Source organism: Pungitius pungitius, chromosome 21, assembly GCF_949316345.1.
Source record: "Pungitius pungitius chromosome 21, fPunPun2.1, whole genome shotgun sequence".
Classification (NCBI taxonomy): Eukaryota; Metazoa; Chordata; class Actinopteri; order Perciformes; family Gasterosteidae; genus Pungitius; species Pungitius pungitius.
The window spans coordinates 14,483,503-14,503,560 of NC_084920.1; the positions used below are offsets into that span (position 1 = coordinate 14,483,503).

The following is a 20,058-nucleotide window of genomic DNA, read 5'->3' on the forward strand; positions in this document are numbered from 1 at the left end:
AGCTGGGCTCTTTTAGTTGGACCCAAGTCCAAAAGCTCCAGATTCCATGCAGAAAAGATACAGATACATAATCAAACACATTACAGGACAGAAGACTGAAATATTTAGAAGAGGTGGAGCTTAGGGAATAAACCCCTAAAAAAATGTATAATCTTGTTTCATTTCTTTGAATCTTTAATTCCAAATCGTACCCTCTAATCTATGATTAGATTTGTAGAACATTTGATCAAACTATGAGATGTACAACTGCCACGTTTGTTGATTAATCTCTTCCTTGTTTGGTAAAAAATGTCACACTAGTAAAATAAATCTAAATCTAGATCTAAATCAACAGTCTGAAGCATGAAAATATGTACTTTACTGAATATTTGATCTGGATTTGAGCCATTGATCCGTCTCCATTTGCACAGCTGCCTTCTAATCGATCAACCATTGTTCCCGCTTTGATAAAGACATCATAGTAATAGGATGAACTTGGTGTGGAATCACAGCTCAGAAACCTGAGAGGCATGAAGAAGATGATGATGATGATGATGTGTACACATGTGCTCTGCTTGTTGCTCGTAACTACAGTTATGAAGTGATTTCCTCCTCTCTAGTGTTTGCTTTCACTATGTCTTCTTCTTTCATAATTACTTAGTCATGGAATAGAGAGGGAATCATGACGTGACTTACTAGCTACTAGTAAAAACCATAAGAAGAATCAACAATGATATATATATTTGTATTGTGTTTGTAGAAATAATCACTAATGATGATTATAACCAGCATTTACACTGACTTTCTGGAGTTTTTTATTACAATAGTCTATGATTTATCCAATTATATCTGCAGAAAAATACTGTGTGCTGCTTTTCCTTTTGATCTGATTACATCTGTGACTGAAAACCCAGACAGAGTCCAAACTGAGTGTTTACGAGGAAATTTAACTTTGTATCCTAAAAGAAACCATGTTTATTAAAGAGGGGGAATCAGACTTTTAGAGTTATTGAAGAGCTGTGATGACAGAAACAAGAATAATACCATGGGCTGTGATTGTCGTGTTAAATGAACGCTCAGAAGGTGCTGCAAACGGCTCGGCTGGACTTCAGTGCTCTTTGGTTTGACTTCTTTCCCGACGCTTTGAACTGGAATTCTGAAAATGCTCTCGACTCATGGCCAGCCGGGCCTGGCGCCTAATTTAACTTAAAAGGCTTGGCACTGTGCCTCTAAACCGCTCTCAGGGTTTAAAAACCCAACCACAGGTCCTGTGGACGAAGCATGTGTTGTCGCTGTTGCTATAGTTACCGGGCTCCGCCTCCAGGGATAGTCAACGACTGCGTGTGAGCCGCACCTTTAGTTCAGTTTCCACGTGTGGTGAGAATCTGATTCACGAGTGCAGGAGATGAAAACTCTTCCACAACCCTTTTAAAAATATCGCATTTATATGTATTTGATCTCTAAATCTAGAGAGTTAAAGCATCTAACGATTCAGCAAAATCAATTCGGAAAAACAAAAAAACGTATTCATACGTAAGCTGTAATATGCGCAGTTAACAGAACATTGTTGTTCTCTGTGTTACTTTATTAAACTAAACTTGAGCTCCATGGGTGGCCTCAGTCTGTCAGCAATGCAGCAATAGCAACAAAAAAAAGCAGTTTGTTCTATCACTGCCAGTAGCGGTCATTCCACAGTAGGAGCCTGTGTGATGTCATGTGCCTCTGGTAACCCCCCCCCCCCCCATGCTCTCCACAGAGTGAACGCTGACACCAGAAACAGCCTTTGTCTGTTGGCGTGTGATGGTGAACTCAGATTAGGTCCTTTTCACCGAGTGGGAAGTGAGCTCACTGTCAGCTTTACCCAACAATCCGTCTGCGACAACGCGGCGAGCCGCGCGGACCCGCCGGCTAACACCCCCCCCCCCACCCCCCCCTCGCTAACACCCCCCCCGGCCCAATCCAACGCTGGGGATTTCAAGAAGAAATTCCACTGGCATCAATGAGCAAGAATGAAAACAGTTGAACGCTACTTTTTATAAGACTGTAAGGCTTTAGCAGTGATCCTAGTGAAACGCTTTTGTTTCACTGAAATGGCAAACAAAAGCGTTTCAGCATTTATAAAGTCCTCAAATATTCGTCACAATTTTTAAAATAAAGTCTGAAAAATACAGTTTATGCATCTGAACTCATCTCCCCGTTTGAATCCAAATGTTCTGATGCATTCGGCGTTTCTACGTTTAGTTCTTTACATCAAAACCATCTTATGAAACAGATGATTAAATCCCTTTTTGTGTGGTTTTTGATTTGGTTACTTGTGATGATGTAACACTCCACCCATCATTCATATTGTATCCAGGTGTTTATTCAGCTTCTCAGCACAGTATTTACCAGATTTTCATAGCAGCCAGTGACACAGAAGCCTTGAAGGATTCAATCAGCACGTCTCTGATTACAGGGATTCATGCAACACAAGTTTGCTTCTGACCGGTTCCTTTCTAAAATAACAGACTACCAGCTCCGAGCAACTTAAGATATTGAATTTCGGTGGCTGAATAGTCCGTGCTTTGTCCCTTTTTTGCTCGTGTCTTCGTTCAGACATCCGCGTGGTTTTTCTCCTTTCGTCTCTCTGGAGCTAACGTGGCGACCCGCTCACCTTTCTCTCCGCCCCCCCCCCCCCCCCCCCTCCCCGCAGACGGACGTGAACGCCTGTTACCTGAGATCCGCTCGGGCCGGGAACCTGGAGAAAGCTCTGGACTACCTGAAGAATGGAGTCGACATCAATATATGCAACCAGGTGAGTTACAGAAGAACAAGAGTGAACACACACACACACACACACACACACACTTTTATGATCTGTTACAGTCAGTGTGGAGTCTATAGACTACTGTCCGAATGTCTCGATATCCCAAAATATACGGCTGCATACATGGCTTCCATATAACATTATCACAAAGGCTCTAAACCCCCCATACGATACAACTTGATGGCCCACTGAATGTGGACCATCAAGTCGTATCGTATGGGGGGGGTATTATTTATATAAACCAAGATATAAAGCAGCGCGTTGTTGATTAGCTTCACAACAGCTCACTAAAGTGTGGTTAAATATAGCAGTCCTTTCCTTTTAAGGTGTGCCCCCCCCCCGCCCCCCCACACACACCTTTTTGTCGAGAAAAAACAGTACACTTGAAGTAGAAGCTGAGAAGGAAGAAGAAGGTTCACTTGTCTTTTACTGTCTTGAATTAAAATATTCAAAACATTAGCGCGTGATCTGGTCAACACCTCCTCCTTAAACACAAGACATCCCCGTCAGCCTCAGTTGTTGTGTTTCTTTAGCGTTACTATAATCTCTCTCTCTCTCTGTCTCTCCAGAATGGTCTGAATGCTCTCCATCTGGCCTCCAAGGAGGGCCACGTGGAGGTGGTGGCTGAGCTCATCAAGCGCGGCGCCAACGTGGACGCCTCGACCAAGGTGTGTGTGCGTGCCACCCAGGGGTCAAAAAACACACACACACACACTGCTTCGTCAGCGCCTCTCACAAAGTCACTTTGCTGGAGCAGCAGTGAAGATGAGCACGTGAGCAGAGAGGCTGAACTGATTTAGTGGAACGTTCCTATGTAATGTATGAGTCTACTTAATAAATTAGACAGTGATGTAACTCCAAACAGGAAGTACAGCTCCAGTTCTTCCTCATAAAAATACTGTAATGAAGTACTCCATCATCTATTTTTATACTTCTACACCTTTTGTGTGCGGTGTGTAGCTGAGAAACGCAGGGATCCGATTGGTCGTGGCTGAACATATTTGAAGTGTCTCCAGATGCGCCTCCCTAAAACCCAACATGTAGCGTGTCGCCGGGTAGCACGACTGGAAAAGGAGATACGGGAGAGGTGTGTGTGTGTGTGTGTGTGTGTGTGTGTGTGTGTGTGCGCGTGTGTGTGTGTGAGAGAGTCTCCAGTGGCAGCAGGAGTTACAACACAGCTGCAGCTCAGCTGCTAACGCACAACAGGTGCCTCCATTAGAGGTTCATTGCTTGCGGCTCGCTCCTCCTTCTCCGGGGGGGTAAGACGGTGTTTCCTTCACCAGAGAGCTTCCTCTCACGAAAGGTAGATAGAAACGTCATAATATTATGGAATCTAAATGTGAAGTAATCTGGATTTTGTATGCAGAGGCGATCTGGGAGCAGAACTGACACAACGTTTGTAAAACAGTTCGTCAAAACTGGTCTAGTAGCACAATGAAGTCATTCGAGCCTGAAGGCGTGTTGTACCGTACATCTTAAAAAGAAACATATAACATATTGGTAGTGAAACATGAATAAAGTTTTATGGGGAAATCAGCTGATCTTTACATCTTGGTAAATTAGAACCAGTACAACTATGCCAAATAGCTGTTAGCGCTTCTTCAAAATCTGACAACTCCCATTCTGCAGTGAGCGACGTTTCTGGACGTAACATGTGCATCGTGTCTGTGTGTGAAGGTCGGACTGCGCTGTAATACTTATACTTATACTTATACGTAAAAATGTTTTTTTTTCTGTTTCTCAAAGCAGAAAGGAAACACCGCCCTGCACATCGCGTCCCTCGCCGGGCAGACGGACGTGGTGAAGGAACTCGTGACCCACAGCGCCAACGTCAACGCCCAGTCTCAGGTGGGACAAACGCACACACACACACACACACACACACACATCACAAAGCTCTCTAATTGTGACATTCAAAGAAAAATACGTTTGAGTGGGTCACGCAGATAAATGTGTATGCAGCTATTGCACACTGTGTGTGTGTGTGTGTGTGTGTGTGTGTGTGTGTGTGTGTGTGTGTGTGTGTGTGTGTCTGAGTCTGAGTCTGCTGCGTCAGCAGCTCTGCAGTGCTCCCTGGCCCACATTCGATCGTCAGCACACACACACACACACACACACTCACAGTAACCACAGCAACCATAATAGAGATGCAGAGAGAAGGAAAGATGTTGTTTTTATTGTTCTGTACTGAAGCTCATTTATCTTATTTATCTATTTTTTACTATGTTTAATTTTTGTAGCAGAATTCGGAGACAGTTGATTAGATGATTAGTTTTGATGAGGTTTGGATGAAACGTCTGATGAGAGAACCTGGTGGAGCGCCGGCTCCAGAAGGAATGCACAAAAGAGAGGACGACGACGACAAGGAGGAGGACGGAGAGGAAGCTTTTTTTTGCTTATTGAAGTGATTTTTGAATCGTTGTGTTGCTATAAAGAACCGGCCTAGTTCTAGTGCTAGTGCCCCCCCCCCCCCCACACACACACAGACACACACTCACTTATACTGCAGCCCCGGGTCATATCTTTTATCTCTGCTGTTGGTGTGAGGGACGTGCGGAGGTGACGCCTCGTCTCCGTGGTACCGGCAGCCGTGGCGGTCGAAGCGGATCCAAACTTCTTGTTTACAACAGCCATACGTCGTGGTTCTCTATATTCTATCAGGAAGCCGCTTATAGATTAAACACGTCTGTTTTCAGCTGACCCAGTGAGTTACAGGCATGACCAATGAAGCTGCTTCATCTCGTTAATGCTGAGCATTTAAAAAAATCCAATATTGGCGTAAAGCAGATTATTGATTTTCCACGCTGCCAGCGGTGACCTGATGGCAGCAGAGTAATGAGATGGATTATTTACATTCCAAGCCTTTCCTTTACTCTACATGTGACTCAGGTTCCTAATAGCATGTGCTTCAGCTAATACGAGACTTTGCAATGTACAGCCTCTTCTGGAGGTCATCTAAAACTCAAAAGAACTACATCTTCACAGCCAATACAAAAGTGTATGAAATACAAAGCAAAACCTTTTCTTGAACGTTTCATAATCAGCACATGGTTTTAATAATAATCCCAATACGGGACTACACACCAGAACCTTTTCTCTGATGCACCGCGTCCTTCCTCTCTTCCAGAATGGCTTCACGCCGCTCTACATGGCGGCGCAGGAGAACCACATGGACGTGGTGCAGTTCCTCCTGGACCACGGCTCCAGCCAGAGCATCGCCACAGAGGTAACGGAACACCCCCCCCCCACACCGAGCCGCCCTCTAATCACACGGTTTGGTGCAGATGGGACCAGGTCGTTGTTTACTGTGATGTCAGAGGTGAAGAAAACAGATGAAGAAAGAGATGGCGATGGAGGATGAGGAGGAGAATGAGGAGGAGAGGGAAGGAGGCGTACAGAGCTGAGAGTGATGATTCATGCAGAGCAACCTTGACTGTCTGCGGAGGGAGGACGGTGTGTGTGTGTGCGCATGTGTGTGTGTGTGCGCATGTGTGTGTGTGTGCGCATGTGTGTGTGCGTGTGTGTGTGTGTGTGTGCGTGTGTGTGTGTGTGTGGGATCAATCCATCATCTGCTGTAGTACCAGCAGACAGCAGACTGCCACTAAAATGTGAGCAACACGTCCTCACCTCATTTCAAAGGCCAGTGCTTATGATAATATATGAATTCTCAGGCTTGATGCTTTTTAAACAGCGATAATCATGTAATTTATAGTACATCGGGACTATTTATTATTAAACATGTTTGAATATAATGGTAATTAAATGGCACAATAATTAGAAATAAAAGTCCCTTTAAAATGCAATAAGTGGGGTTCTAGTAACATGACATGGGACAGCTGTGTGTGTGTGTGTGTGTGTGTGTGTGTGTGTGAGAGAGTGTGAGAGACATTAAACTGTAGGGTTCATGTGTTCTCATGTCATCTCTCCTAGCTTCTCTCCTTCATCAGTCCTCCTTTTGTCTTCCTCCTGTTCCTCCTCTTCGGTCTCCTTCAGCAGGAGACATGAGTGAATTATTCATGCGGGGAAATGTATATCCACGTTTGAATTAACTCACGGTGTTTAATAATTCAACCATTTTTACCATTCAAGAATAGCATGCGGCAGATAAACAACATATCTCTGGAATATCTTCAGTCTGTATTTGATCTTTTTATTGCAGGTTTAGTTTTTTGTTCTTAAAAACAAACATAATATCGCGATGTTCTATTCTCATCATAATTTTTGGTTGCTGATCCATTTCTGGAATTATGTTTGGCTTTTTCTTTTTAATCTTCTTTCGTTTCACTGAAGGGAAACTTTGCTGCGTCATCGCAGTTTTCGAGCTCAAAGATAAAACAAAAAGCTTTTTTTAGTACCTTTTTTTGGACACTGAACTGAGTTTTTGTCTTTCTCCTGGATCCAAACTGGATCAAACCGGATGGGATGGCGTTTGGACTTAAGCAATGCTAAAAAAAAGAAAAAAAACAGACTATATTTATGTGTGTGGCTGCAGACATGATGGTGGACGTGTGTTTGTGTGTTTGTTTGTTTGTTTGTTTGTTTTGTTGTTCATGTTCTTGCCTGCACAGTTTTGTGTGCGTCTGTGTGCATGATCTCTGGGGGAGCTTCTGCTTTGATGTGTGGGTGTAGCGATGCTGCGGAGTTGGTTTTCTCCAGACAGCTGGCGTCCTGTGTAAACACACACACACACACGATTCATAGATGCTGCTGCTTTGTGTCTCATTTGTTACACATACTGTGTGAACCACTACGTCTGCAGGAGGATGCGGTTAATGTCGTCCCATTAGCAACATGATTTCCTTTTCTGTTTGTCCTTTAGTGGGAAACTGATCTCCGATTGGCTTAAAATCTCATTACATTGCCCTTCGCTTGTTCTAAGTAGTAGTAAGTTTTCCTTTGGAAGTCCACAAACTCCAGCGTAGTTTGAGTATATAAAAAGTACAGAAATACAAGTCTTACCCCCGGGACATGAACAGGTCGCCGGGGTGAAGTCCAACTCATCAATGTTGGGATATTTTTCATTCATGTGTCGCCTTTTCGTATATATTTTTATTTGCGTCCTCAGGACGGTTTCACGCCGCTGGCGGTGGCGTTGCAGCAGGGCCACGACCAGGTGGTCTCCCTCCTGCTGGAGAACGACACCAAGGGGAAGGTCCGCCTGCCGGCGCTGCACATCGCCGCGCGCAAGGACGACACCAAGGCCGCCGCGCTGCTGCTGCAGAGCGACCACAACGCCGACGTGGAGTCCAAGGTAGGCCCTCTGGGACCACGACCCGCTGTCCACCAAATCTCTCTTTTTCTTGTGTTTGTGATTATAATTCCTTCTTTCTTAATTCTTTAGTCTGATCTCTTTTCACCTTTTCTTAAATTGACCACTTTTAATCAAAGACATTCCGATTTATTCCATTCGGTCTCCAGCGTGTAGAATAAGCAGCAGGTTTAGTCTCGCTCCGCCGGGTGTGCGTCGCTCTCTGTGGTTGCTTTCTGGTTCTTCCTTGTACGTCCGGCCATGTTGTCATTTATCCATCGTGCGGCTTGGTGCCACTGTGGTGCTGGTGTTGTAGTTGGTGTGGTGCACTAACCACCCCATCTTCTCCTCCTCCCTCTATTTGTTCCTTTTGGTTACCCACCGCTTCCCTCCCCTTTTGCCTTCTAGATGATGGTGAATAGAACAACAGAGGTACTTCTTCTCTTCCTCTTCTCCCCTTCCTCTCCTGCCATTGTTCCCTCACTGTCACCGTTGCCAAGCCTTCTGTCTGCCAGCATGAACGCTGAGTGCCAGCATGAACGCTTTTGCCGCAGACGGCGTCTCACCTGCTGTTTTTCCTATGTTGACTGCGCTGAACGTGCACCGAGCGGCTTGCTGCTTTTGGGAGGAGATGAGATGCATAACATGAGAGTCACGTGAGGTAGAGTAAGTCGGAGGAAAGCACTTTCAGCCAACAGCGTCATTGACTTGGACGTGGTTAAGTCGGCACAACTCACATTTCCGCTGCATATTTCTGCAGAGAAAAAGTGTCAAAGGAATTGACTGAAATGTGTAGGTGGATGAATACAGCGAGACAAACGTGAGTCAAGATAAAACAGTGCTGTGGAATTATAAATAGCAAGACAAACAACGTCGATTAGTGTAAGTCTGTGTCGATTCCTGATCTTTAAATAAAGCTCTAGGTGGATATCAGTTACTTTTCGTTACGCTGCAGTGTTTAAACCAGCGGCATACGCAAAAATGGTATTTTAAACCCAATAAAGGTGCAATTAAGTTGCGCCTCCATTTTGCACAGATCTATGAGCAGATTTCATATGAAATATTTGCCAGAAAAGATGTGGTTCATCTCCAGCGTGCAAAGGCTCCTCAAAGTTTAAACTGTTCCTTAAATGTCTACGGTGGAGAGCTTACGTTTGGCAGTAATGGATCATGAAGGATCTAATGTTTTTTTTTGTTTTGTTTGGTTTGGCCAGCAAAGGGCCGGCGTGTGTTGCGTCCGTGGTGTCGGATGATGCGACTCTCACCCTCCAGGTTCCCGCCTTCCGTCTGCCGTGGTCCGGCACACAGTCGCCCCTCCCTTTCCGTCTTTAGGGGGCGACTGCCGTGGCACACGGAGCAGCCAATGGCGAGGCGGGTCCGTGTCTCGGTCCAAGCCGGAACGAAGGATATACTCTCCTCTTTCTTCTTCTTTTTCCACACGTCCTTGTAGTGACAGAAGCGCGTTTCTGTAGCGCCATCCTGCTCCACTCACAGATTGTTTAAGTTGAGCCGATCAAGTTTAATTCAATTTGTCCACGGGTCTCATCCAGCTGTCAATAAGGGGGGAAACCGGAGGGCCGAAGTGATAGTGATGGATTTAGTTGAGCTTTAGCGCGCCAATATATTTTAGTTAATTGCTTTTTTCTTAACAAACACGAGCCTGAATTGTGCTGATTGTCCTTTAAGGAAATGCTAATTACTGTCACTGAGCACCAGGAAGCTGTTTCATCAACTTTTCATTGATCACCTCGTGGATTTACATGATCAAAACATGCTGACATGTGCTCTTTGTTGATTTGGAAGGTAAAAAAAAAGACAGATCAAGATGATCTGATCAAGTTAACAATTTATGTTTTGAAGGATTATGACTTTACATTTATATCAATCCAAGCTGGTCATGTCTGGTTAATGTAATGCAGCCTTTTATAACTAAATGTCCGATTAAAGCTAAATGCATGCTCACCTGCATGTCTTTTCTTATAAAAGCATATCGCTGAAGGGCAGTTTTTTTTTTTGGAAATGGGGAAATTGACACAAAAACGTATAGCAATGCTGAATTTATTAAGCACCCTTGCATGTTTTTCACCTTACAGAAGCTTAATGTGCTTTCATTTGCTTATTGCTGCGTGAAACTAAACATCGTCAACGTTACACCAGGGAAGTAGAAATCTACATTTTACTCTAAATAAATCCAGCACTTAAAGCATGCTCGACTCGTCTGCTCGGTTGCTTTTGGCCAAACCCGCTATTTAATATCCCATCGTGCCTTTGATGAAGACTTGTGTTTTCCTTATTTCCTCCCCTCTGTTAGTACTGATTGTGTTTGGCTTTCTGTCTCTCGTCCCTCACAGAGCGGTTTCACTCCTCTCCACATCGCCGCTCACTACGGCAACATCAACGTAGCAACACTCCTTCTGAACAGAGGGGCGGCCGTGGACTTCAAGGCAAGGGTGGGTGCTTTGGCTCACACACACACACACACGCGCACACACGCACGCACGCACGCACACACACACGCACACATCTTTGGACGTGAGTGCTGCTGCAGACATTCACTCAGACTCTCGTATGAGGGCGGGCCGATGTGTGTGTGTGTGTGTGTGTGTGTGTGTGTGCAGGACATGTAATCCTGCAGCTGTGCTTGTCCCTCTGCAGGGACATACACACATATACATGTCGCCAGCTATGTGACCTATAGAGCGGAGGAATGGATGCTGGTTTTATGGGTCCTACTCAAATAGTCTGTGTTGAAGAAAGAAATTGGATGTCTTGTGTTGGCAAATGTAGCAACGACAGTGAAGAAATGTAGTATTATTTTCTAAAGGGACTCTGTGAGCACCAAATACAACCAAATAGTTTGCACTACAGAATAACATCCAGCCATCTCTTTTAGAATTTAAGGAATACAAGAAAGAAATAAGAAAATATGTTCTTATAATGACAATATTTCAAAGATACAACGCCCAAAGACCCTTGTGCTGTCTCTAGTCACACAATGATGAAATAGTAAAGTAGACTATGTAAAATCCTCTCCCCACTCTGCAAAGTGTCCTATTAATACATCCTCCTCCACTTCAGCCCTATAGGAAAGACACTCAAAGGGAAACAAAGAGAGTAAGAAACAGTTAAACTGCAGCTGTCGCTGCTGGAATGCTTACACTCCCCTAGAGGGGGATATTTATCCATCTTCCTCCCGCACTGTCAAATAAAGCCCCTTTTCTCCAGGTGATTGTGCAAATTTCACACAAGTGGGATGCATTTGAAATGCTGCAGGCAGGGAAAAGCTGGCTCTGTGTTCCGCTGAAATTCTTTTTTGGGGCCCATTTAACGCACCGTTTGTTTAATAATTGTTGTTAATCATCGTTACTCGACACGTATGTGTGCAATGTTCCTTATTTTGTAAAATGGACGCAACATAAACTGGGCCATCAAATCCCTCTTTCCTTTGTCGCTGAATGAGAAAACGATGCTCGTCTTCCTCCTCAGAATGACATCACACCGCTGCACGTAGCGTCCAAACGTGGGAATGGAAACATGGTGCGACTGCTGCTGGAGAGAGGGGCCAAGATAGATGCACGGACCAAGGTACGCACACAAACCTCTGCATTGCATTAACTGGAAAGAGTCCTGCACTGCTGGAGAAAACGTCATAATGTAGCTTGATAGCGTCGTAAATCCTGTTTTACAGCTTCGCCTTCGAAAATAATACAAAATTAGTTTGTTGACATTTCATTGCAGGTGTAAACTCCATCATACTTTTGTTTTTTTTACTTCTGTCTATTAGTTCAGTCCATAATCCCAGGTCTTGTGTCTCCAGTGGTACGCTCCCTACTCCCCAACCGACGTGCACCTCCACTTTACTCTTTTAAATAAGAAGTGTTTTTGCAAAGTGTCTTTTTCGATCCTCCGTTCACGGTGGAGTTGAGTATCCACTGCAGAGGGGTTGTTTTGTGGGCGAGGTACTTCCCTCGAGGACCCCGTACAGAGATCTCACCACGCCTCTCCTCTCCTCTCCAGGACGGTCTGACCCCCCTCCACTGCGGAGCCCGCAGCGGCCATGAGCAGGTGCTGGAGATGCTGCTGGACCGAGGAGCGCCGATACTCTCCAAGACCAAGGTGACCTCCCGGGACTTTGTTCCACCTTCTCCAATCTCCCTCTCGGGCCCAACCCCCCCCCCCCCCCTCTCACTCCTCTTCTCGTTCCCTCCTCCCGCAGAACGGCCTGTCTCCGCTCCACATGGCGACGCAGGGCGACCACCTCAACTGCGTCCAGCTGCTGCTGCACCACGAGGTGCCCGTGGACGACGTGACCAACGACTACCTGACGGCGCTGCACGTGGCCGCCCACTGCGGCCACTACAAGGTGGCCAAGGTCATCGTGGACAAGAAGGCCAACCCCAACGCCAAGGCTCTGGTGAGGAGTAAAGCGATGGCATATATCAGCGAGTGATCAAAGGAGAGGAATGATGTTAAAAAATGGGGATCTGAACTAAACGGTTACTTTTTTATTCAGTAGTCCGGCACAAGAGAGAAACATGTTTTTCTAATTAGAAGCAATAGTAACATTTATTAGAACCCTCGTAGAGGAGAGATTGTGGCAAACAACTAGCTACACTTGGACTGAAAGTATTCACGCCCCTCTCCTTTACTTCCTCACCTGTCAACGTTTAAAACAAAAAGAAGATCCATTGGGGGCTTCAAGGAGAAAAAGACAGATGAAGGAAATGAGTGAAAACAAGGTTTTGTAACCGTGGCCACAGTCTCGGTGTTGGAGAACCATCTCTGCTCTGTAATGGGAGACGTCTGGGTGTGGTTACAGCGCTGGGACTTTGTAGCCAGAGAGAGAGAGAGGAAAAAAAACCAAAAGAAGAAGAGGAAAATGAAGTCATAGGTCTGAGCCAGAAACCTCAAAGTCAGGAGAGAGAGGGAGGGAGGGAGGGAGGGAGGGAGGGGGGAGAGTGTATGTGTTGTAAAAGAAAAAAGAAAAAAAGTATCTATTTCCGTGCAGCATACTTTAACTTTAACAGTCGACTCAATTATTCCCACACATGCTCGTGTGGTGTGCATGCAGAGAAGAGGTAAAAGAGGGGGAAGAAAGCGAAGAAGGCTTTCTACTGTATTTTCCATTCGCCCGTTCCAGACTCCGGCCAGCTCAGCAAAGACCTGCGGACAAACACAGACTATTTTTGCTTAAAAATGTTTTTGTGTTAATTCTGTGATTTTTTTAAAATTTTTTTTTAAGAATGGTTTCACTCCCCTGCACATTGCCTGTAAGAAAAACAGAGTCAAGGTGATGGAACTTCTTCTGAAACATGGAGCGTCGATACAGGCAGTCACTGAGGTAGGATTGTGTGTGTGTGTGTGTGTGTGTGTGTGTGTGTGTGTGTGTGTGTGTGTGTGTGTGTGTGTCATGGAAACATGGTGACATCAGTTGTTATAAAAGTTAAACTTTCCGGCATGTTAAAGATGATAATAAGTTAAAATAATAATGAAAATGAGTGCAGAGTAGCTAGTGCTCAGCAGTTAGAGACTATTCTGATGTAGTTTATAGTTATATTTGTGAGATTTTCTCACAAAACTGACAAAGACTTATATTACTAACGTTGGAGATGGGCCATGTTAATGTGTCGTGTGGCATGACTCTTAACCCTTAATTGCGTCCTGAATTTGAGAATGTTCAGTCCTGATAGGCAGGTGGTCCTCCAAATGGTTAATGGCGCAAGCGTTGAAGCACGCAAGTGGTCTTCGGACCAGAAAGCGATTAAATGTTGTTTATGTCCACGCCTCCGCGTGTCTCTTCACCAAACAGTCCGGTCTGACTCCGATCCACGTCGCTGCATTCATGGGACACGACAACATCGTGCACCAGCTGATCAACCACGGCGCTTCACCCAACACGAGCAACGTGGTGAGTTCCGTCCCGCTTCCTTCTTTGTCCTCACAGGGGACTTCAACACGGCTTCTCCTCCGCGTGGGTGGGAGAAGATAAATACATAAACTCAAGTACTGTACTTACATTTTACCTGACATTAAACTTCTATTTCGGTACAAAGCTCTACTCTTTAACTAGTTTTTCAGCTGAGAGGGTGGAGACCCACGATGGAGCAAAAAGTGAGACCATATTGGACTTAAATTCCTCAGGGGGCCACAAACGTATATTAAAATGACTGAAATGATCTTTTTGGCATGTACATGGAGATGATACATCAACCACTGAGAAACAAGAGAGACAGAATTATGTAGTTTAAACATATCTGCAGTTCAGGCTGGAGAAGTGAACTTCTACTCTCGTCCAGTCCACGAACGCTACAAACTCCCACCACTGACACCATTGAACCTGGAGGTGGAGGAGAAATAAAGACAAAGAAAGGAAAGAAAGGTGCACGAAAAGTTGAAGTGAGTGACGAGAAAACAGAGAAGGCTGAAAGAGCGCTGCACAGCTGACTCTTCCACCCCAAGCGTTTAGTCGCCCACGCCGTGTCTGTGGCCAGGTTACCGTAGAAACGCAGCATTACGGGATGTCATTATGGTGAGTTGGGTGTGAAGGGGGTAAGGGGGTCTCTCTCCCTTTCTCCCTCTCTCTCCTTCTCGCTCTTTATTCCTTTCTGTGTCCCATCTCAACAGAAAGAGACTTTTCACCAGGAGGAATCAAATCTTCCGTGTATTCTTTCAATCCCGCTTTCTTGTGTGTGTGTGTGTGTGTGTGTGTGTGTGCGTGCTTGTGTGTTGCAGAGGGGGGAGACGGCGCTCCACATGGCGGCGAGGGCCGGACAATCGAATGTGGTGCGATACCTGATCCAGAACGGAGCACGGGTCGACGCCATGGCCAAGGTTATCCCCACCTCCCAGAAATAACCTCTACCACATCCGCCCCGGGGGGGGGGGAAGGGGGGGTCGCTCGAAAGGAAAACCTGATTGTCTCTCTGTTGCCAGGACGACCAGACTCCGCTGCACATCTCGAGCCGCCTCGGCAAGCAGGACATCGTCCAGCAGCTGCTGGCCAGCGGAGCGTTCCCGGACGCCACCACCAACTCCGGGTACACGCCCCTGCACCTGGCGGCCCGGGAGGGCCACCGAGACGTGGCTTCGACGCTGCTGGATCAGGGGGCCACTCTGGGCATCATCACCAAGGTACGACGGGCCGTGTGGGGGGGTTCGTGGAAGGAGGAGCTTGGATTGAGGAGTATCGGTTACAGTGGGCTCAGTGAACTGGTCCTGGGGAGGCTCTGTTTGTGCGTCATTCATTTTTGCATCCGTTCAAACTGCAGTGGAGGCGTTTGATGGCTGCAGTTACGACACTGTGGGAAGTCCCTGAACACCAAATGGAGTCAAACAGTGGAGATGTTTCCAGTGGGCACTTTAAAAACTAGATATAGGCAAAACAAAGATTGAAACTAACTGAAGGTCATGGATGACTTACTTTCACAAGAATGAAGCACACATTTGGGACACAGTTCAAAGATCGATATGAATCAACTTAAATTCATATTAAGTTAAGCAAAGGTTTATGAATCTCTAATGTCAAAATTCAGGGTCCTTAAATCAGAAAACCAGTCTAGATAAAGTCTCGTAACCATAAGTCACTTTATACATGAACACACACTGGAGAGAGCTGGTTCAAGGATGTGTGTTGCCTCATAGCTGGAGGAACTCCCGACATGCTGTTCCACACCCTGTCCACGTATTTCATCATTTTTTAGGCACCAAATAATCATTTCCCCGTGCTATGTCATGACATAACCCTGCATTGTACGTGATTAAACACACATGGTTCGAAATAGCAGACATGTACAGAATCATAAGGGATCATGAGAGATAAGAGAAGCGTAATTAGATTTAGTAATGCAAGCGGTTTAACATCGCTGTGTGTCTCTGCAGAAGGGCTTCACTCCTTTGCATGTGGCTGCAAAATACGGGAAGATTGAGGTCGCCAACCTGCTGCTGCAGAAAAGCGCTCCGTCTGACGCTGCCGGGAAGGTGAGGGGTGATGGGATGAGAGGATTGTTTTACAGCATACACTCCAGCTTCTCATATCCACAGCACGACACTTCTTCTACTGTATGTTAACCACTTAACGATCCTTGTATGTGTATGTGTGTGTTTAGAGTGGACTAACTCCACTGCATGTGGCAGCACACTATGATAACCAGAAGGTAGCGCTGCTCCTGCTCAACCAGGGGGCTTCACCGCATGCAGCCGCAAAGGTAAGAGTCCGACCCGATGCTCCTCAATGCACCAAAACCTCTCTCTCTCTCAATCTCTCTCTCTCTCGCCCTCTGGCTCCGGGTGAAAGCAGGCTGACCTAGTTGCAGTCACCCACATGCCATTAGGCTGTGTACTGTAGCTGAGAGCAGCCTTGGCGATTGGATGGTTGGTTTACACTCTTAACAGGTTCTGTCTACGAAGAGCTGCCAGGGAAATGAGCTAAGACCCAATAACTCTCACGCTCACTGTCGGGGGGGTTTCTGGCCGTAGCACCAAAGAAAACATTATCTAATGTTTTAACATCTTTAGCTCCTGGACAGTTAACACCGCATATTAAAATGCACATTTTGAGGAGGAAGTTCTGTCCATCTAGCAAACGGGTTACAACCTAAAAGAATGTTAAAGAAAACGTCCTGAAAGACACGGCTTAAATTATAATCGCTAGAGTCATATTTTTCTTCTATTATAACATTGCAACTTTCTGCAAAATCCCATGTATCATGCTAAAATGTATGGGAGGTCAATTGGTTTCAACCTTCTTATTTGGCTTGCATTTATTTGCAATTTATTGAAAGTCATTTTTAAATTTTAATTAAATATCTGTCTTCATTTTGATGTCTGTATACTAAATATAAAGCTACAGCTACCAGTGGCTTAGCTTAGCTTAGCTTACTGGAAACAAGGGTCTAGTGCAAGCTTCTCTTCTTTTGTACAAGGAGTTACGTATTAAACGATTTCTTGATCCAGCGTTGTATCTTCTTGAACTTCTGTTGTTGTGACGTTGCCATTTGCTTTTTCGAATGTATTCCCCCCCCCCTTTGTAACCCCCTATTTTGTTGCCTTTCACCGTGTTGATTTAAATGAATTACAACAAAATTGATACGTAGATTCTGTGTATTCTTTTTCTGAATTAAATTCAATTATTTTTCTTATAACTAGAAAAATCAAATAACGTGAACAAAGAAACGTTCCTCTCTGTGTCCCTGTGCCCAGAACGGCTACACACCCCTCCACATCGCAGCCAAGAAGAATCAGATGGAGATCACCACCACCCTGCTGGAGTACGGGGCCTCCACCAACACCGTGACTCGCCAGGGCATCACTCCTCTGCACCTCGCGGCACAGGAAGGCAACGTGGACATCGTGACCCTGCTGCTGGCCCGAGACGCTCCAATAAATATGGGCAACAAGGTACCGGATTTGCATGAACGTATGTGTGGTACATATCCATGATTCTGGTAACTTACCAAAAATCTGTGCAGTTTCCGTCGTGGGTATGTCAACTTCTCTTGTTATAACGCATTGAATCTTCTCCGTCTGTAAATATCTCGTCTTTAAATGTAACCCTCTGTCCTCAGTCCGGTCTGACTCCGCTCCACCTGGCTGCCCAGGAGGATAAAGTCAACGTTGCTGAGGTCTTAGTCAACCAGGGAGCGACCTTAGACCCTGAGACCAAGGTGATGATTCAAGTATTTTCTTGTCCTCATTGTGCTTTTCAAATGGATGGATGGATGGATAGATGATGGATGGATGGATGGATGGATAGATGATGGATGGATGGATAGGTAGGTAGATACATGGATAGATGGATGGATAGGTGGGCAGGTATACATGATGGCTGGATAGGCAGGTAAGTATGTGGATGGATGAGCCGTATAAGGAAAAACCCAGAGCGGGTCAAGGTTTTTATTACTGCTACTAAGAGCTTAAGACTGGAACTCTTGATCTACGGAAAAACAGTTTCTTAATCTGGTATTTTATAGACGCTAGTTTAAATCAATGTAAATTAGCCTCAAGGTCATACATCAAACATCATCTGAGGCTCTCAAGAGATCAAAGTGATCCCACTCCTGCTCATTGTACCTCTTATTAAATGAAACCACAATTCATACATAATCTCTGAGACAGATGTGCTGAACATCTTTTTGCTGATCAAATATTTTCAATTGATTCCCTGTCTCATTAGCTGGGATACACTCCACTCCATGTGGCCTGTCACTATGGCAACGTGAAGATGGTCAATTTCCTGCTGAAGAATCAAGCGAAGGTCAATGCTAAGACTAAGGTAACCATTTAGTGTGTATATATATATATACTATACATATTGCTGTATAACACTGAGGTAGTGGGAGAAGAACTAATGCATCTAAGCCATCTCTCTCTCTTTCCCTCCTTGGCAGAACGGATACACTCCTCTCCATCAGGCTGCACAGCAGGGACACACACACATCATCAACTTGCTGCTACTTCGTGGAGCATCGCCCAACGAACTCACAGCTGTTAGTACACACACACACACACACACACACACACACACTCACACTGGGACTATATTACTATCATTCTAAAATTCATTCTTTTGTCCAGAGTGGGAACAGCGCTCTGTCCATCGCCAGGAGGCTCGGCTACATCTCTGTAGTCGACACACTCAAAGTGGTCACAGAGGAAACTCTGATCACTAAGGTGAGAGCCAGTTTGTTTGAAATGTATAGTTTTAGTTAGTAGATTGTGTACATGGCCTCCACTCTGCTACTATCTCTTGTTAGTAGAAAAAACACACAGATTCTTTTGCAGTTGGCTCTCCTTTGTCATTTCTTCTTTGAATCTCATAGCAATGTGTCCAATGTGGTTTAAGAAAGCAGTGCTAAAAAAGAGAATAATATACAGGCTTTTCTGTCACGACTGAGTTTTTTTTGGGGGGGGTATCTCTGTTGGACAGACGGTAATAGAGAAGCACAAGATGAACGTTCCAGAGACCATGAACGAGGTGCTGGACATGTCCGACGACGAAGGTGAGGGTTCACTGTTGAATTTGTGTTTGAATCCATTTTTAAATCAATTATTTTCTTTACCATCTTCAACTTATTTCATGAAATTTCATGAAATTTCCTTATTTGACATTTTTCCACATATTTTCCTTTTTTCCTCTTCTCCTTCTCCTCCATCCCACTCACACAGTCTTTAAAGCCAATGTCCCTGAAATGATCACAGAGGACTATATATCTGATGTGGAAGAAGGTATTTTTCATTTTACTTCATTTTATTTTCTTCTCTCACACCTCTTTCTGTATGTCAATCATCCGTCCCGCTATATGTGCTTCAGTGAATAGAAAGTAGTAAAAAACACCATGATGGAAACGTGTTCTAGTTGAAGGTTCTCCATCTATTCTGAGTCCCAGGTGTTGTACGTGTGATACGCGCCTCCACTTTCTCACGCTGCGTTTCTGCAAAGGCGCCGGTATTGTCATGCATTGAAAAGTGGGGAATATGCTTTTTTTTTTATTTATTTTTTTACTCCTGGTTGCTATGACGACCGTCTGCATGCGGCGTTGTGGAGTGTGTGACAGATTTCTTTTCAATGCCGTGGAGTAGACGGCGCGCGCACACACACACACACTCGAATGCTTTGTCTTCGCAGGGCTTGTCGGTGATGCTTTCATTGTGGTTTCACTCTTTCGGGCCAAAAGCAAATAACGGTGTCAGATGCTTGTGTGTCTTTCTGTGTGTGTGTGTGTTTACTTTGTGTATCTCTTTTCTCTTGGTCTGCGGTGTGACCGAAAAGCGGCCGAACTTGAACTTTTCCCTGACCATTTCCAATGAGATTGGGGGAGGGAAAATAAATACTAGAGATTTTTTCAATCATTAGCTTATTTCGTTAACTGATTTAAACTCGCAATACATGACCTATTTTGGTCTTTTAATCAAAATTAGGGTTCATAATCTGAGATTTGCCGCCCAAAACTGCTGCAATGTTTGGGGCTGGGGTTGTTGCTAGGCAGATTTTGAAGGCCAATTACAGGGCTAATATATAGAAATGCTG

The 20,058-nt window shown here is 45.0% G+C and overlaps 1 protein-coding gene across 5 annotated transcripts in view; it reads left to right on the forward strand.

Annotated features, from left to right (window-relative positions):
- The window catches only part of LOC119212892 (ankyrin-3-like), a 68,507-nt gene that overhangs the window by 12,161 nt on the left and 36,288 nt on the right, over positions 1 to 20,058 (forward strand). For 4 of the 5 annotated variants that reach the window (XM_062559881.1, XM_062559880.1, XM_037463746.2 and 1 more), the window contains exons 2-24: positions 2,672 to 2,773; positions 3,355 to 3,453; positions 4,532 to 4,633; positions 5,913 to 6,011; positions 7,851 to 8,036; positions 8,442 to 8,465; positions 10,385 to 10,483; positions 11,520 to 11,618; positions 12,051 to 12,149; positions 12,250 to 12,447; positions 13,276 to 13,374; positions 13,843 to 13,941; positions 14,766 to 14,864; positions 14,967 to 15,164; positions 15,912 to 16,010; positions 16,139 to 16,237; positions 17,232 to 17,429; positions 17,597 to 17,695; positions 18,205 to 18,303; positions 18,419 to 18,517; positions 18,606 to 18,701; positions 18,958 to 19,030; positions 19,197 to 19,256. In XM_062559881.1, the coding sequence (XP_062415865.1) occupies positions 2,672 to 2,773; positions 3,355 to 3,453; positions 4,532 to 4,633; positions 5,913 to 6,011; positions 7,851 to 8,036; positions 8,442 to 8,465; positions 10,385 to 10,483; positions 11,520 to 11,618; positions 12,051 to 12,149; positions 12,250 to 12,447; positions 13,276 to 13,374; positions 13,843 to 13,941; positions 14,766 to 14,864; positions 14,967 to 15,164; positions 15,912 to 16,010; positions 16,139 to 16,237; positions 17,232 to 17,429; positions 17,597 to 17,695; positions 18,205 to 18,303; positions 18,419 to 18,517; positions 18,606 to 18,701; positions 18,958 to 19,030; positions 19,197 to 19,256 (2,524 nt within the window). The remainder of the gene's footprint in view (positions 1 to 2,671; positions 2,774 to 3,354; positions 3,454 to 4,531; positions 4,634 to 5,912; positions 6,012 to 7,850; positions 8,037 to 8,441; positions 8,466 to 10,384; positions 10,484 to 11,519; positions 11,619 to 12,050; positions 12,150 to 12,249; positions 12,448 to 13,275; positions 13,375 to 13,842; positions 13,942 to 14,765; positions 14,865 to 14,966; positions 15,165 to 15,911; positions 16,011 to 16,138; positions 16,238 to 17,231; positions 17,430 to 17,596; positions 17,696 to 18,204; positions 18,304 to 18,418; positions 18,518 to 18,605; positions 18,702 to 18,957; positions 19,031 to 19,196; positions 19,257 to 20,058) is intronic. The other variant, XM_062559882.1, reaches the window with a different exon arrangement.